This window comes from Clavelina lepadiformis, chromosome 5 (assembly GCF_947623445.1).
Source record: "Clavelina lepadiformis chromosome 5, kaClaLepa1.1, whole genome shotgun sequence".
Lineage (NCBI taxonomy): Eukaryota > Metazoa > Chordata > Ascidiacea > Aplousobranchia > Clavelinidae > Clavelina > Clavelina lepadiformis.
This window is the reverse complement of record NC_135244.1, coordinates 21,498,302-21,516,824: the sequence shown is the minus strand read 5'-3', so window position 1 is coordinate 21,516,824 and position 18,523 is coordinate 21,498,302. Positions and strand designations below refer to the sequence as shown.

Genomic DNA, 18,523 nt, shown 5'->3' with positions numbered 1-18,523 from the left:
GACCAGTGAGGTACAAACAAATACATAACAAACGCTAATTCTAAACGTTTCGGCATAAGTTGCCGATATCCAAACTAAGGTAAAGTGAAGTTGATGTTTTGATTTCAGATACGTCATGTTCGTGTCTTTCGTTGAAATATACAATGAGCATATTTATGATTTACTGGAGCCATTGCCGAAAGACAAAAAGAAAAAGAGAACAATTCTCGGATTAGCTGAAGACAAAAAGTTGCCATTTGTGAAAGGCCTCAGAGAAATTCAGGTGGTATATTTTTTCGGTTTTAGTTTTAAACTTTACTGTTAATATACTTTATCAGGAATAGATTTATATGTTTTTAAATGTCTTGTTGTCTTTAGGTCAGTTCACGTGAAGAAGTTTTAAAATTACTTAGCATCGGTCGCAACAACTTACACATTGCTGAAACTAAACTAAACCACAACTCAAGCAGAAGGTAAAATGTTAAAGAACACGTCCTTGACTTCACTTGCCTTTTTATTGATATGCAATAGAACTGGCCTTATTCAGTTTTCTTTAAGTCGTCGATTTGTCAGATTCTTATTGCTAGCTGCAGAAGTATGTGCATCCTAATGTTTGCTTAGGTTGTTTAATTTATTGTACATTGAAGTAATTTGACAGTTCGATTTCTTCAGCAGTTTCTTTCATCCCTAAGACGTGTTTCGTTTATCTTATTATTCTTACTGTCATGAAATTAACCTATACTATATGTAACTGTGAGCATTAATTGTTAAGTAATCTACGACAAGATATAACTCAAATGATAAACACAGTTTTCGAGTCTATTAATTGCGTGAATGAACATGTTGAATTGCGTGAATGCGAATATTATAACTCCATAAATTGCAGCAACACTTCACAGGCACAACCAGAAACAATATATTTTGTATGTCACTTTGCTGCGGGGTCGAAATGAACCCTGTTACGCACTCCCGGGATACTTAAGGAAAATCATTTTTTCTTGTCAAGTAAAATTTAACAGAGACTATTTTCTCACCAAGTAAAGTCAAGCAAATCCAGGAGTTGTCAATATGTGTCAAGCAATCATGAGTAGCAGCGTTTGGGTCATTCTGACATCTGTCATGCATTCTAGTGTTAATCTCGAAAAGGTGTCGAATAAGACGAATTTATTAACATAGAAGCAATTTTGGAAAAGATTATATTTTTGCGAAATGTAGTATACAGTATATAAGAAAATATTCATCTAAATTTAAGATTTAAGAAACTATATGGCAACTTAATCCAATGCATTTCTTTAGCCATTGCATCTTTACAATTAAGACAGTCGGCATAAAAGAAACAGACAAACCTCAGCAAGCCAGAGTTACACAGTAAGTGTCTCATTATTGTCCAGCAATCCAGCAACAGGTAAAATGCTGGAAAAACGTTAACTGTACGATAACTTCTTTTAGATTCACATTTTGTGACTTGGCCGGCTCTGAACGATGGGGAAAGACCGACTGTTATGGCGAGAGGTTGAAGGAGGCTGGAAAAATTAACACGTCCTTGTTCACACTCGGAAAATGCATCGAGACACTGCGTCACAATCAGCAACACCCAGGTACATGGGCATCTTTTTAAAACTTAGTCTTATCTCCTCATTTATATCTGCAATGTTTTGTATTGAAATACGACTTACAGAAACATGGTTTACGATTACAGAAACAATGCACGCAGTGATATTCTCTGCAATGACAACCGAAGTAAAATTTGTCATTAAGTATGCTATGGACAATTGAAAAAATGTTTTCCTCAAAAACAAAATGGCGGCTTGGACTCAATAAGGAACTGCTGTCTTTAGGATAAAGAATCTGCTGACAATTCAGATCAGGAAGACGACAGTAGTGATAAAGAGCATGATGAAGCTTCCTGGAAAGAAAAGGAGGTAAGAAATTCAAAAAAGTTGGCAACACCTTTCCTATCTTCTATATGAGCAGATGACTGAAGTCATACCCATTCTATGCAAGAAAATCTTCCTTTAGCCCGGAATCAATAAAATATGATTACCATACGAGTCAGCCGTGGTTGCTGCAAAATTTTCGTCCACTCCCCAACATTCCTACGTTATGTCTTGCTTTTTGATTTAAAGTTCATATTTTTAAAATAATTCATGCAAGCACGAAAATGTTCAAAATGCAATGTGCCAATTTTGGGTGTTATTTGTACATATTAATGCAATATGTTGTTTTTAAAAGGTGATTATAATTATAAAGTGGGCTTATGTAAATTTGTTTTTCCATTGCTTGCAGTTGTACTTTAGCAAGTTTTTTATGTGAAATTTTCAATTCTATAACAGTTTTATATAGCTTGTCATGTTATATAGATTATAAAACTGTAGTGGCCTGGGTGGCATTTTTAATACCATTATATCATTTTTTGGAAAAGTACTTTCTAGCTATTGATTGAAGTTTATGAACTTGTCTTTTGAGAACACTTCAACTGTCGTTTGATATTTGGAAACCTACTCTAAATAACTTCATGTGAAAACTCCTTTTAGTACGTTGGGTTGTTCCCAGGTTGTTTTCAGCACCTGTGCTGATAAGAAATCTTTATTACAAATGCCTTTGTTTTCCTCACTGCACATGTTCTGAAATGCTGCGTTTTTCTGTTCGAAGATTTTCAATCCCATAGCTTCCCATAAGCTCGCAGCTTCCCCATTTTCTTCCCATAAGCTCGCACTATTACCGACGAACTCGGAGAGATACAGAGAGAGTCATATGAGTTTACTACGCTGGTCATGATGTTTGCAGCTCAATAGACATCTTACTAGCAGTGGTATTACTATGTTCTTGATTATGCGTAATATTGAGAAAGTGTACAGCACCTACAATAAAAACCTTTTCTTGTAAACTATATCTGTTGTGATATTAATAGCTTTCGGCTGAAAAGAGGTTAGAGTTTTCTAACCACAGGCAACAATAGAGTCAGATAATAATTAATTCAACAGGTAAATTAAGTAACATAAGTTAAGACAGAAGCTCTACATCTGCATTTAAATAACCTCTGCAAAACTATGCTTTTAAGCAAAATGCACAAGGTAACCCACTCAATACTTATAGTCATTGAAGTCAGTCGAAATAAGAAATATGTACTAGAAACATCTCTGATGGAAAGTTAAATGATGTAAAAACAGATCTGCAAAAACTTTTGTAGCAATTTTTGCAAAAACGTTTAGTACAGTACTAGGTCAAAAGTACAGTATTAGGCCTACTTGGTAAAAACTTATCCGATGTTTGGACCAGTGAATTATGCCAACGAAATATTTGTGTGGCAAAACAGAGTCAGGGGAAAGTGTCCTCCAAAAGAATAACACGGAACTGCATAAGAATAAACATATAAGGGAAACATTGGTCCTTAAGTAGGGCTATTTTAGACTCCAAGGATGATAATTTCCGATTCCCAGAATAAACAGGACCCGCGATTAACTACCAATGGATTCAAATACCACTTCTGGCACTATAATATTGTTGTGAAAGTCGTTTTATTTCACAGGTGACTTCTAGATTACTTCATCTCAGTTAGAATAACCCTAAGGCCAAGATTGCATAAATGTTAAGTTGACATAGAAGTCGTCGCTTGCCTATTGCTGCATATTTGGAACATAGACATCATAGAATTACAACACTGAAGCCAAAATACATCACAACAATGCATCAAAACATAGACATATTTACTTTATGCCTCAATGAAACATAAAAATTGTACGTTTTGAAGTTAGAGCAGAAATGCATTAAAATGAATAATTGTTTGATGGGGACCACCCATGTGATGTTAAGGAGGCGTTCAGTTTTGATGGAAACTCTGTTTTCAATCATCCTGAAAAGCTTCCTGAAGATATATGTCCTGGGAAGTTAGATTTCACGAAAAAGTTTATGACCGACTGCAGACAATTGTCTGAAAGAATCATGGATTCAAATTCGATAGGAATGGAATTGAAAGAGGAAATATCATCAACGCATCCACAACCTTCTCCACCGCTTTCACGGTCCACTCAAAGCCAACAAGCTTCTTTTAAAGTAGTGAGATTGTATGTCGATATCAGATTAAAAGCACTCCATTCCGCTTTTGGGGCTTGACTTACAGTGCACACGTTTTACAATAAAATGGTAGAAAGCCACCTTTTTCTCGCCAGCTCACCTCTACCGCCTGAAGCCCATGCGGGAGACCGCCGAAAACAGGACACGTATGAATCTGCACTAGACCACATCGAAACTCTTGAGGCGGTATAAACAACGTGAAAAACAACAGTGGACAAGCGAAATCAATCAAATCAGATCATCAAACCGTGTACACAAAATTTGGCTTCATGGTATGAAACGAAGCCGCAATTCTTTGTTTATTTATGGTAAATTAGCGTTGAAACAACCCACATTTCTTTTTTGATTCATTAATTAATTATCAATAAGTATTATGAGTGAAATATTTGACGAATGAACTTTGACGAATCTTCTGGGTGCAGCTGCCACACATTCCACCATGGCGGATCGTACAATAACATACATACATAGATTCCCACTAAAAAATTTGTAGGATGCCCCGACTTCCCCTTTCGGCAAACTGCCACTCCTTATCCAACAATATTTGGTCTTACTCTAAAATTCTAATTCATCAAACTTCCAAAACTGCTGAAACCTCAGTTTTGCTTGTGGGACTTCCCTATTCGCAACCAAAAAATAGACATCAATTTGCACTAAGCAAAATAAAGTTTGTGCCACTGCAAGCTATTAGTTATTTAATTGTTAAAATATCGAAACACTGTAAAAAGTAAAGTTATTTTCACGTCTTTTCTTCTTAAAAGACTTGAAAGAAAAGTTTTAAATCTATCAATCCTTAAAGGAAGTCAAAGCAAAAAAAAAAAGAGGAAAAAAATTCTATCCGCCACGTTCTCCGTGTACAATATTTTTGCGGACAATATATATGTGTTCTGTTATGTGGTTAAGTGTTTTTGATCACTTCCCATATGTGCGCCGCCTCCACTAATTAAAGACGTCAGTGTAATAGCTCAATTTTGTTGCCGAAGTGTTCCTGGGTTTAGTTGCATTGAAGTTACATCTGGAGGATCCAGTATTTAAAATCTATTCCTGGTTTATCTTTGATTTTGTTAATTGTGGCAAAAATAATCGATTACAGTACACCTCCGTTTTACAATCGGTTGTTATAGCAAGAGAGAGAGTCAAATTCAGTAACGCTCAAGCGACATTCGTGAAAATTATTTAGGTTCTATACAGTTCGCATCTCTGCCGTCCAACCGTTATACGATTTTCAAAATTGTGCACGAACGAAGACACGAGACCCATCAGTCAAGCTCCTAGAATAAGATTGTGACGTTTGTGGAACAATTATCTCTGCAAGTTCCTAGTTATGATAAGGAACAAACGTGTAAATGTATTCTTGACATTACTTGGTACAATTTGAAGCATAAATATTATCACCAGATCAAATTCTGTAAGATTTTTATGACAATTGATTTTTCCTCACAAACAATGTTGTGATGCCTCAAGTGGAATTCCGACTATTTACATAAAAGTAATGGAAACACATTTCATTCTCAAGGACTGGCGACGTAACAATAAACGCTATTGATGATTGATGCTATGAATGCTATAACCGGTTTTTATTATAAAGCAAATGCCTTTACATGCACGGATAATGTATTAAATTGGTTAATTATAACTTTTGACTGTTACAAAGTGCGAAATTACTGCTGTTGAAGTGTATAATGTCCAACAGTTTCGAGCAGTTTTGCATCAACTACGCAAGTGAGCATTTGCAGCATTACTGCATCAAACACACATTCCAAGTTATAGACGAGTTCGATATATAGAATCCTATGTTCCTGGTCGCATTTTCTCATTCAACATTGGTAATCAATTCTATCAATTTGAGAATTACTCTCTGAGACAAATAGACTCGGATGTGGAAACATTACGTCCGTCCTTTGCACCAGTAAACTTTACAGAACCAGATATTGATTTTGAAATATTTCTAGATGATTATCTTTCAGAGGAAGATCGAGGATTTGAAGACATCCAAAATATGCTAGCAACGATAAGCCATTTCAAGCTCACCCATAAGTTTTACCATTACCTAGATGCCAATAGCCTACTGATCAAACTAGAGATTACGATTTCTCTAGCGTTAGACACACAATCGAGAATACCTTCTCCAATGTGTTTTTGAGTTTTTTATTTTCTATCACAAATCCTGTTTTAGGCGGGATATTGGCTATTTTACTATTTATGGCAATGTTTTGGGGTTTTGTCTTAACCATTTGGGTATTAACGTTTTACAGAGGCCATGTAACTTAGTCGACTTGGCACGATCTCTCATCTCTCGTGTCCGTCGAATCCGTCAGCCAACAATGGAAGAAAACGTCCCTCCCGACGATGCTCCAGCAAACAGAGTTGACTTAGTTGTAAGGCAGGAGGTCCGGCATACCGACGAGAATCAAAATGAACCGTTATACCTTAATTTGAGTCAACATTAGGATTGTCGCGGCGTTGACCTATTAAAGAAACTTTAATAGAGAAGGCCTGCGCAACGGAGTCAAAGACACAATTGTCTAGGAGTTCTAAAAGAAAGACTGATAGCCTTTGGCTTCAGGCCAACCTAACAGCAATCCACATCGCCATCCCCACAACAATCCCACGAAAAACGTTCTGCATGAACACCCACCAAAAATGTGGAAAATTCAAATTAACTAGGCTAGGCCCAAGGCAGTAAGGCCTGGTGGCTCGGTCAATCTATTTAAAGCGTGTATGCAGAGCGTGCTGTATTTGCAGGCCAGACTGGAAAGGTTAAAGAAAGTTTAGATGTAATAGGCGATGGACCCTTTCCCCAGTCTGCATCAGAGTTTGGCATTTGCCTATAAAGACGCACCCAGTCAGCTACTGCTTTTCATGAGCTTTCAGTCTGTCATTGGCGGTATTAAGGTGTATAATTTTGAAATTAATGGTCTAGACAGAACTTTTGCGCACTCAGTTTTGATCGATTTCAAGATTAAATAAATCAAATAATGTAGGTTTATATTATTAGGCCTAGCCTAGCTATATTCCGGTAATAAACCCTTTCCGAGTTACTGTCTGGGTGGCAAGATTTTTTATCTGGGTGGCAAGAAAATGAACCGTTATACCTTAATTTGAGTCAACATTAGGATTGTCGCGGCGTTGACCTATTAAAGAAACATTAATAGAGAAGGCCTGCGCAACGGAGTCAAAGACACAATTGTCTAGGAGTTCTAAAAGAAAGACTGATAGCCTTTGGCTTCAGGCCAACCTAAGAGCAATCCACATCGCCATCCCCACAGAGTCATAAAAGAAAGACTAAAGCATTTGGCTTTAAGCCAACCTAAAAGAATCCACATCGCCATCCTCACAGAGTCATAAAAGAAAGACTAAAGCCTTTGACTTAAGGCCAACCTACAACAATCAACATCCCCATCCCCACAACAATCCCACGAATAACGTTCTGCATGAACACCCACGAAAAATGTGGAAAATTCAAATTAACTAGGCTAGGCCCAAGGCAGTAAGGCCTGGTGGCTCGGTCAATCTATTTAAAGCGTGTATGCAGAGCGTGCTGTATTTGCAAGCCAGACTGGAAAGATTAAAGAAAGGTTAGATGTAATAGGGGATGGACCCTTGTCCCAGACTGCATCAGAGTTTGGCATATACCTATAAAGACGCACTCAATCAGCTACTGCTTTTCATGAGCTTTCAGTCTGTCATTGGCGGTATTAAGGTGTATAATTTTGCATTTAATGGTCTAGACAGAACTTTTGCGCACTCAGTTTTTAATCGATTTCAAGATTAAATAAATCAAATACAATGAGACCTCGTTAATCCGGACCACTTCGTTTCGTCAAAAAATGTTGGTTTAGCGGGGTTTCCGGATTATCGGAAAGTAAAAAATCAATCAATCTTGCAAATGCAGCACCGTGTTCAAAACGCAGTATGCACCTTACTCCGATTCTAAAAGGCCAAGTTTCTGGCTGGACAGCAACTAAAATAAAATTATATTTTTTGTATGATCCAACCCAGTGTCGAACCCCAGAACCACCGAATGTAAGACGAATGCTCTAAGCCAGAAGTGACGAACATGCGGTCGCAAATTGGTTTGACAACCGCTCTTGCATGGCGAAGCATTACGGTGGGACTAGCAGTCTTGAACTTTGTTTGACCTGTTTCTAATGTTTTCGCAATGCGATATCCAAAGCTGATAGAACTAATACAACGTATTATGCAACGCAACGTAATTGACCACAACGTTATTATGCGTAGATAATCGGCTATTGTTTCGTCAACTAACTACATAGTGCATTAGGACAATCGTGAATCATTTTCGCTTAACTGTTAATAATCCGGTTTATCGGATTTTATTGCTATTTATTTAGCACATTTGTTCCAAAAATTTTGTGTTGGAGTCGGACAGCGGGGTTTCTGGGTTAAAGGGCTAAATAGCATAGGAAGAAATCCGTTCCCGGCAGTTTTGTGTCGGATAGCGGGGATTCCGGTTCATCGGGGTACGGTTTAACGAGGTCTCCCTATGTAGGTTTATATTATTAGGCCTAGCCTAGGCCTAGCTATATTCCGGTAATAAACCCTTTCCGAGTTACTGTCTGGGTGGCAAGATTTTTTCGATTTCTTATAGGCTTAGCAATGGAAAATGTCGATCTACTTCCGTTTTTTTTTTAATTACAAGCGTTTTGGGCATCGCATTGTAAAGATTTCGTTCAGGTATGTAACATACATGAATTTATTTACAAAATAAAGAAAAGATATTACGTAGGATAATTTTGTTTGGCATGTCTAGCAAAGTTTACAATAATCAAATAGAAGTAGTCTAAATAGGCTATAAATCGAATTGTTACATCCAAACACACTGCAGGTACCACACAAGCTCTTACACATTTTACGCTGCATCGTACACTGACCACGTAACATGACGTAGTATCGAACAAATCCAGTGCGTAGGATTCAAAGCGCTTTAAATTAAGAATTAATTCACTTATTTTAAAATTTTTTTATTGCGCAAAGGAATTTATGTACTACTCACCTAAGAATCAAAGTGGATCGACAATTGCAATTGTTAACTATAGACTAGGTCACTAGGTGATCATAAATATCTTGCCGTCCAAAAATATGATGCCTCTAACTCGGAAAGGGTCTTTTGCACATGCATCCACTGAAGCTTATAAGTTTGCACTTTTATTCATTGCATCCAAGCCATTTTTGGTTGTTTGGTGCACCCAAGATCTTGCTGAAAAGATCTAGGCCGCGCTTTTTATTGTGTTATTACAGTTTAATTCGTGCTACCTAATTTTATGTTGCTGTATTGCAGAGTTAATTTCTTGAATTCTCACTGATTATTTCAGGGCGTGAAGTAATAAAGGAACAACTTCAACAACTAGAAGTAATAAAACAAAAGGAGGCGGAGATGGAGAAATTGATGAATGTATGTGTAAAATATTTGGCTTGACTTAACTCTTTCACTATTAAACTAACTTTTTTACACTGACCATGCTGTTAAGAGCATGAAAGAAGCACAAGACGAAATGAGGCAGGAGAGGGAGAATTTTTTGAAAGAATCGTTCCATTCCTACCTAATGTATTTTCGGTTAATTTGGCTTAAATGTTTTCAGTTACACTTTATACTCCTCAAATTTTAGGTTTTCAACCCAGTTTTTTTCATTCACTAGACCACTTTCAAAGAATATACGGAGAAAGTGCAAAAACTCAACCAAATAATTGCGTATCTTGAAAGCAAGCTTCAAGAAACTCAAGAACTGGTAAAGAAAAAGGATACAGGTTATTATTTAAATTTGCTCATTGATGTCATTTCCAAAATCTTAATCTATAAAATGAATTATTTTGTTATTGAATTTGATTCTTCATGGTACAAGGAAGAAAATGATGTTACTGTTAGCAAAACAAGTTTTACAATGACAAAATTTATTTTAACAGTAACGTATAGCACACAATGCAGTGTTTTTTGCATTTTGAGAATAGTAAGCCTGCAACATGGCGTTGCCGTAATTCGTTACTGGACCGGTTATTAATGGCAAATATATCTCATTTCCATGTCTTTTTACATGTGAAGCTATATTAGCTGTGGTCCATTCTCTTAATATAGTTAATGTTGGAATACTTTCTTTTCTGGAATTCTGTTTTGTAATGAGTAAAGGGAACAGACAACTTTCTGGTATTTGGAAAAGTAGCGTTATAGAGCAAACAAAATGGTTTTTAACTAGATCGCAAGATTGAAAGCTCATCTTCACTTCAAACTTTAACTTTTGCTGCGTAGTTTGTTTCGTCTCACTCATTCAGGCATTCCTTTTTAAAGTTAATCACAGTTTTAACGGTTAGTGAATGCTTCAGCAGCTACAATTCCAATTTTCTAATCGGAAAACAGTGCAGCATACACACAAGTAAACAATTTCAACTATGACCATTACTTGAAACATCAGTATTTTCTATCGACTTGCAGACATTAAAGATTTGGAAAAGAATAAAACTGACAGTTTGAAAGTGCGAAAATACGAAACTTTGCACAAAGAACATGAAGATGGTGGGCGAAGTTGGCCGCGCCTTTTATTGTGTTATTACAGTTTAATTCGTGCTACCTAATTTTATGTTGCTGTATTGCAAAGTTAATTTCTTGAATTCCCACTGATTATTTCAGGTCGTGAAGTAATAAAGGAACAGCTTCAACGACTAGAAGAAATGAAACAAGCGCTTAAACAAAAGGAGGCGGAGATAGAGAAATTGATGAATGTATGTGTGAAATATTTGACTTAACTCTTTCACTATTAAACTAACTTTTTTACACTGACCATACTGTTAAGAGCATGAAAGAAGCACAAGACGAAATGACGCAGGAGAGAGAGAATTTTTTGAAAGAATCGACCCAATCCGGCAAGGAATTAACACAGGTGAGTGGCTATACATTTTGCATACATACTCATCCAAACTGAGCTGAAATGCGTACAATGAATTGTTACAGGTACGGTTGACTGTTGAGCAGTTATTTGCCAATTTGGCTTAAGTTTTTGTTTCGTGCAGTTTTTCATTTCTGTGTGTGTCCAATCATTTTTTATTTGTTTTATTTGTTTCTTTGTTTATTTATATTTTTACACACCACTCACTTAGGCAACTCTTAAGGGAAGTCCCAGGGAATTGACGTCACGCTTAACTAAGCGTCTGAAGGTCATCGACAAACTCTTTGACCGTAATGTGCGACTGTGCAAGCTTAATCTTATTACACGCATGTGCCTAATGGTGGCTAATTTCTTTTTCCTAAAGAATCGAATGAGAAAATATCGGATCATTCACTCGCTAGCACTTGAATCATTAGCGTAGTGCTTGTAATGGCGGTTTCTAATTTGGCTTTTGTCTTCAGTAACGCTTACACCTTTTCATACACTATAGATTTGCATTCTTTAGGTTATGTCACGCAATGTTGCTACAAATGCAAATTCGATTAATGCTTCAGCTATGCCTACAATTTCTAACTAAGTCTATTTTCGTTTTCATTTTTGAACGCTAAGCTCACTTAACAACATTGTCGGCATTCCTCTTATTATCTTCCTACTGTAGCGTTTAACTACTACCATGGTGTTAATGCTCAAAGTTTGGTGTTTTAAGTTGATATTGCTTTGCTGTAGGCGTATGCCCTTGTATGTTGCTGTTTCCCTTATTAAAGATATCAAAACATTTTCTAACGCAGACAGAGCTGCGTGTTGACGACGACGACGACGAACCGGCATCAACGGAAGTTGGCGTCGCAAAAATGGGCGATATTCTTAGCAGTTTACCGGTCGGCCAAGGTCTGTAGCAAGTTTTGACGTTCTTACACTAATCACTAGGGCAACCAAAAGTCAATATGGTCAATTTTTGTATGTTTCTGTTTTGTTTGATGCATGGAATGTTGTCTTATGCTGATTGCTTGTTATTTGTCTAGTGTTCTTATCACATTTCTAGCAATCACGCTGCCTATTCCTCGGGCTATAGCGACATTGTGTTCTTGTGGTTAATTACGCGCTGATTATGTGCTGTGCTTTGTTAAACTCGATCGCGATTTGCGTTTGGAGATTCATTCCAGGTTTGGGTTTGAGCGATCTACGGTACAATCGAATTTATATGTACCCCTCATCTGGCTTTGAGGTTTTGCTAAGATGCCTGCCTCGCATATTGAAATGCTCTTAAGGGGGCGTCAAACACCTAAGACTAAGATCTCTATGAATTTGTTGGACGTCCTACTTAAAGCTTTAAAAAACCTATTTAGACCAATCAGAAGGCAGCATAGCATGGCTGGTGTTGTTTTCTAGCCTGGGAATTACCCTAGCATTTGGCGTGCTTCAATGTTCCAGGTCGCGTGCAGAATTAGGCTAAAAATTAGCATGAAAGTAGCTAAAATTGGGTTTTAGACCGAAAATTTTACTGTTTCTTTTGCGCTTCTGTAAAAAAAGTTTGAATTATGGTTTTTTTGATGGCATTTTATGAAATGGTAGTCCAAAGCATACTGAATTAACATGCAAAATTTCAGAGAACCCCATGGAGGATTTTTCGAGTGATCAGTCTTTTAGTAAATGCACTGTATAATAAAACAAAGATTTTATGACATTTTTAGGTGATTGACGCCTCCTTAAATGTTGTTTTTAAAATTAGGATTGTAAACCAATTTGAAGACATGTAAAAGTTTCTCTGCCAGCTTAAAAAAAACTTTTTGTAAAAGTTGACAGAAACAAGTTTTTGAATATTTGATTTATCTGAAATAATTGATTTCCCAATTATCCCAATCCCAATCAAGATTCATCTCTTTCTGACGGCCAATTGCGGTAAGCTTAATGCCTAGAAACTATCACCCAGTTGGCAATACAGTTTGAACCGATCTAAGTTTTACCTACAAACAGATTTGATATTGTGATAAACGGCTTGCTTGCAGTTATTTGATTTTGAAGAGTTTTTTACGTGGAAAAGTTTTTAATCTGAAACATTTTTTCAAATTGATCTATCTTGTAAGAATTTTTTGTTTAGTTTTGTTTTAAACATCGACAGCTTCAGCCGCCAATACGACGGAAACGAGCTTCATAATCAACGAAGAGGAAGGAATTGTTGTCGGAGGTTAGTTGTGTGGTGTAGTTAGTAGTGTAAAACGCTGTTATGTTCAAAAGAATAGGTTTAAAAATCTATGTGTTATTTGTGTATGTGAAAGGTCATCAAAAAACATCTTCAAGATGCCTCAAAAGAACGTAGATATCTTGCGTGGTATCTTATGCAACGTAGTACTCAATTTGGTCTTAAAGTTCATACCTTCTGTTGTTCATTAAATTGTCCGCACTTTATCCACAACAAAGAAACTATGTTAATCTTTTGTCGAAAGACCAACTAGTATGAACAGAAAGAAGGCAGCTGAAACATATTCTGATTGTCTAATGCAAATTTATAAAGGTACTTTTGTTAGGTTTTGATAATTATTATATGAGTATATAGTACTATAGCCAAAATAACTCTATCTAACAGTGGTTATACTGAATATCATATCATCAATTACTGCTGTTGAATTTATTTGTTTTAGTCAAGGCATGAAACGATTTAAGAGACCAGCTTTGCTACCTGCTATTATTGCGGGCATTTAGGTGTTGAACTGTCAGTGTACAAGTTCTTCCACTTCTTCCACCATTTGCTTAATATAAAATAAAAATAAATAATTTCAACTGACGCAACGAGATGAGAAATATTTTTCATAACGAGGAATGCCAATATGGCAGTGACGTTTAGGTCTGCTTACTGACCAACAAGCACTTCCAACGTACAGGACGATAATAGGAGGCCAAAACATTTAAAGCAGCAAAGCAATAAGCTATTTTGAGTGTTGTGAAAACAATATTAACACCGTTAAGAGATGGGTGTAGAGTAGAACCACAAACTCTTGTACGTGACGTCACTTGGTTGCCAATCAAATGATTCCTCGTCGTCGCATTATAGCGCTCGATTTTTTCGCGTCACGTCTCTTTTTTTGATCCACTCTCCTTTTGTCCCTGCAATGACGTAATAGGCAAGTGTGTGATATATGATGGTAATCACGTCAACCAGTCGCAAAATTGTATAAAGTTGTAACGAATATCGTTGACCTAATACCTGGTTGTGACCTTGGGGTATTTAATATTTTTCATCCGTTCCTTGAAAAGTTGAGTTTGATTGCATTGAGTCGTGTCTTTATAAGGTTTCAATGGACCTGTTACAGATTTTCTTTCTTCAGACCGTTTGCTTTGGTCATCTTCAACTTGGTAGTTGACTTGGCCAACTTTCCTCACTACTTTATAAGGCCCTTTGTAGGGTAAATGGAATTTCCGGCATCTATCGACAGGAATGGCCGGGTTGTTCAGGAGGACACGGTCTCCTACTGAGATCTCCTTGCCGTGGCAATGCTTGTCGTGATGTCTCTTCATCTTTGCACGTTGTTCACCGAGAACCCCATCGGTAACTTGATCTGCTAACAGCAATCGGTCGCGAAGAGCGTCCATTTCATGCGCATACGGAGAAACTCCAGTGCTGTCCTAAATTGTGTTGAATTCAACATCCCGCTCCACAAACACTGGAGAGGGCAAGAAGTCATCTCCGCCAGCGTGATTAGTGAGCTTGGCCAACTCGCGAATTTCGGAGGAAGCTGGAACAACCTCGGAATCCGTTATGAAAACTTCATTGCGTTTTGGGATGATTGGTTGCGTTAGCAGAGGAACTTCTATTTCTCCTATAGACAAGCTCATCGAATTATAACACAAAGCGCAATGATGAGACTGAAGAAAGTCAACACCAATGATGAGATCATGACCCATATTGGAACACACAAGCAGATCAACTTTAAACACTAACGTTCCAATTGAGAACGAGACTTTACCTTTACCTAATATGGATAAATCACTACCGCCGGCTCCGACGAAACGTGTACCCTTCGGGGAGGCTGACAAGGGACCTTTTTCGGTAGAGCTCAACCCATCCCAGAGTGATTTCTTAACGAGGAAGACGCTGGCACCGGTATCCACCAAAGCACACACTGGCTTATCTCGGAAAACTATAGTTACAAAACGATGTAAATCTGCGCTTTCTTCGTGTCCAGTGACAACAACATTATCCAATTTAATCGCAGTCTCCTCTGTTAAATTATTCATTGGCGTAGACGCCCGTCGGCCTTTGCAATTGCTGTGAGTAGAAGTATCGAGGTTTCGAATACGTTTTGGACACTCCCTTACAAGGTGTCTTACTAAATCGCATCCAAAACACTTACGGCGGCGTCGGGCGTTGTTGGTTGACAAGCATTGATTGTCATCTCGGTATACAGAATTGCACAAAGCTGCATTCATTCGATCGTTGACCGTCCTCAGGTCGCCTCTTAATTCCGAGATTGCGTTCGCGATACGATTTTGTTTCCCGCTTTATATCTTTCAGTTTGTTTAGGATGGCAGACACATCCCGTAGTAGAAGGTATCGCCGAACAGATTTGAATCGATTCCACTCCAACAGGTGGGCATACCTGCGGAATAGTCTTAAAAATGACGTCGGCCGCTTCCATGAAGTTACGTTCGTACCTGAGAGTTGCCGGAATGCTGCTAGCCAATTGCTTGTCTCTCAAACCTTTGATCAGGCATAAATAAAGTAGTTCATTCTTTAGGTGACTGTCTTCATCCTCGGGGTAGCATCGGTCGCCGAGGGCTTTCAGCGCGTAGACGAAATCCGGTGCGTCTTCCTGAGGCAGTTGTACGCGTTGAATCAGTTTCAAGCGCAATTTGTGCGAGAATTCTGCGCCGTTGATTGCTTCGATGGCTCGCTCAACCAATGTCTTGTAAGATATGTCGTAGATATTTGTGTCCTTCCCCTGGATCTTCCATTTAAGGTTTCGGTCGATAGCGTCCAAAAAAAGGTGTCTTTTTACGTCGTCGGATGCGTCAACGCTGCCACAGTAAGAATTAAAAACTTTCAAAAACTCAAAGAGATCGTCACCTGAATTGAAACGAAGTGGTGTCATCATCAGGTTGAAAGCCATATCCGGGTATTGAGGCTCGAAATCTCTCGAGTGACGGTAGATCCTGGCGCGCTCGCCAATTTGTTACAGATTTTCTGTTGCCAGGTCCTTCTCCACCGCTTTCACGGCCCACGCAAAGCCAACAAGCCTCTTTTAATAAAGTCCGATTGTATTTCGATATCAGATTAAAAGCACTCGACTCCGCCTTTGGGGCTTGACTTACGGTGCACACGTTTTACAATCGAAATGGTAAAATATAATAAAGCAACCAGGGCAGTTCTAAGTGACCAACATCCACGACAGGTCCTCTTCCTAACCGCCCATACCCCGACTGCCTTGGAAAGCCACCTTTTCTCGCCAGCTCACCTCTACCGCCTGAAGCCCATGCGGGAGACGAAACGAAAGCAGGACACGTATGAATCTGCACTGGACCACATCGAAACACTTGAGGCGGTATAAACAACGTGAAAAAACAGTGGACAAGCGAAATCAATAAAATCAGATCATCAAAAGAAATAACAAACAGAATAAAAGTTAACTGATAACTTAAGCAAAACAAAAGCGTGGGAAGATGCACGAAAAACAAACAAACAATAGTGCGAAATATTATTTCGCCACAGACCTTTATGTGGAACCCATGTCAGCGGTGTTTTCAACTGTGACTTAAACATTATGTCACAGGCTAATCGATCTAGGATTTACATAAGCCTATATTTACATAGGCTAACTTTGTGTCGGATTGCATTGAAGCGAATAGTAAAATCGAACATTGAGAAACTTATGTCTTAGTTCCACAACGGTCCGATCAAGTAATTTTCTGGACTGGATTGTTTTTTAAAGAGTAAAAGGTTGGTATGAGTTTGTCTCTGTGGCGCAATGGATTAGCGCGCTGGACTTCTAATCTAGAGGTTCTGGGTTCGAGTCCCGGCAGGGATGATTGGCTTAATATTTTTAAAATCTTATCACTTAACTGTACGTAGGTTCATCCTAAAACCGACAAAGGCGACAGACTTGAAATCTGTTGGGCTCTGCCCGCGTAGGTTCGAATCCTGCCGACAACGGCGATATTAATTTTGCAAAATCACAAGTATATTGAGAAAAGTGCCACTTTAATGATTTCCTTTATACATAGATCATTAACATCGTACTTGTTGGGTTCTAGACTACCAGAGTACTAAAATTAATACAACGCTGTAAGCATTCTAATTAGTTTCTATAATAACAGCAGAGGTAGTTCATGGATCTGAGAATTGTGGTGCCTGTGCATTGCAGCGGTATACTTCTTTGGATCTAAGTAAAAAATGAATTAGAAGCACCAATAGCACTGAAACCTAAATTGTATTCTCACTAATTCTTAGAAGTACATTTTATCAGATAAATGCAATTTTTATTGACAGAAAGCATCATAGAAGTTGTTACTAAGCAGAAGTGTGTAAGGTACTACTCTATCTTGAAGCTCACAATTTTACATGTTTTTGTGCTTAGTTTACATCTTGGAAAACTTGCTGTCACTACAAGTCTGAAATTCCTTTGAGTAAATTTAACCAAATACAATTTAGATTTCAAACAATCATATTTTTATACCTGATGATCCATAGCTTCTGAGGCTTGTCCTTCATTATCTTTTCTTTCAACATCCCTGTGGGGAAAAATTATATTAAGGTGGAGTAAAAGTGATAAAACTACACAGAGAAACAACGATGAAATTATTATAAGTACTTTACACTTGTACGTACAAAGACAGCCTAAACAAGTTCAACTAATTTCGACAAAATAATATCACAAATATTTGTTGCATAACTGTTCTTATACATTTCAAAGTGATCAATGCCATAAATATTAACCTCTGTGATCCAGGATCAAGCTTTCTTCGTTTCTTAGGATTTTCATCCATGTTTAAAAATACATCATTGCTTGCTTCATCCTGACAAAATTAATCGTGTGCTTTATAAAACTACAAAAACAAAAATTGAGCTAGTTTTCAATTACCAGTACCCATATTTATACCTTACTTTAGAAGGCTGTTAAGATCAAGCATGTGCATCCGCCAGGTGTTTCTTTAAACCGTTAAGTGTTCCAACAAAAATGTCATGCGTTTGTGTCAACAGTAGTTTGTGCTAAATACCAATCGTAGGTAGGCCTACATGAATTTTATTGTATCGTATATATTTCGCTATTGTCTGTGGGGAGAAAAATAGATGGTGTTAGCCTTTGCAAATAATAGAAAAAATATATGTTCGTATGCAATCAACGAACGGGAATGAAGCAGCAAAACCTCAAAGACTTTTTTCAATTTAGTTTCACTTAATAGCTTGAGGTGCACTAGCTTACAATGTGACTAGCATAACACAGGCCAACAAAAAAATTTTTTTTTCAAAAGGCATGATATGTTAGATCGATTTAGGGGTATATCAGGGGCGCTGAGTCCGAAAATGCCATTACTTTTGCTGAATTGGCTCTATTTTTTGAGATATTGCTTTTTCCTAA

At 37.7% G+C, this 18,523-nt stretch overlaps 3 protein-coding genes and 1 non-coding gene across 7 annotated transcripts in view; 1 reads left to right on the top strand and 3 right to left on the bottom strand.

Moving 5' to 3' along the window:
* LOC143460550 (NACHT, LRR and PYD domains-containing protein 3-like) overlaps positions 1-18,209 on the bottom strand; it is a 41,560-nt gene extending 23,351 nt beyond the window's left edge. The window contains exons 1-3 of one of the 3 annotated variants that reach the window (XM_076958114.1): positions 18,049-18,209; positions 17,881-17,960; positions 17,621-17,675 (exon numbers count right to left, since the gene is read on the bottom strand). In XM_076958114.1, the coding sequence (XP_076814229.1) occupies positions 17,621-17,675; positions 17,881-17,930 (105 nt within the window). In that variant the 5' untranslated portion in view covers positions 17,931-17,960; positions 18,049-18,209. Of the gene's footprint in view, positions 1-17,620; positions 17,676-17,880; positions 17,990-18,048 lie in introns of those variants that run through there. The other 2 variants (XM_076958113.1, XM_076958112.1) reach the window with 2 other exon arrangements.
* Positions 1-18,523, bottom strand: part of LOC143459118 (uncharacterized) — a 239,056-nt gene that overhangs the window by 111,485 nt on the left and 109,048 nt on the right. The window lies entirely within an intron of this gene.
* On the bottom strand, positions 13,599-16,617 carry LOC143459773 (uncharacterized). Of its 2 annotated transcripts, none has more exons than XM_076957043.1 (3): positions 14,155-16,617; positions 13,910-14,054; positions 13,599-13,699 (listed from the first exon to the last, which is right to left on the bottom strand). In XM_076957043.1, exon 1 carries the CDS (start codon positions 15,375-15,377, stop codon positions 14,574-14,576), a length of 804 nt encoding a protein of 267 aa, XP_076813158.1. In that variant the 5' UTR covers positions 15,378-16,617; the 3' UTR covers positions 13,599-13,699; positions 13,910-14,054; positions 14,155-14,573. Both variants share the same exon structure in this region, with proteins under 2 accessions (XP_076813158.1, XP_076813159.1).
* Positions 16,899-16,972, top strand: Trnar-ucu (transfer RNA arginine (anticodon UCU)). The gene has a single exon. It is a non-coding gene; the product is annotated as a tRNA-Arg (tRNA).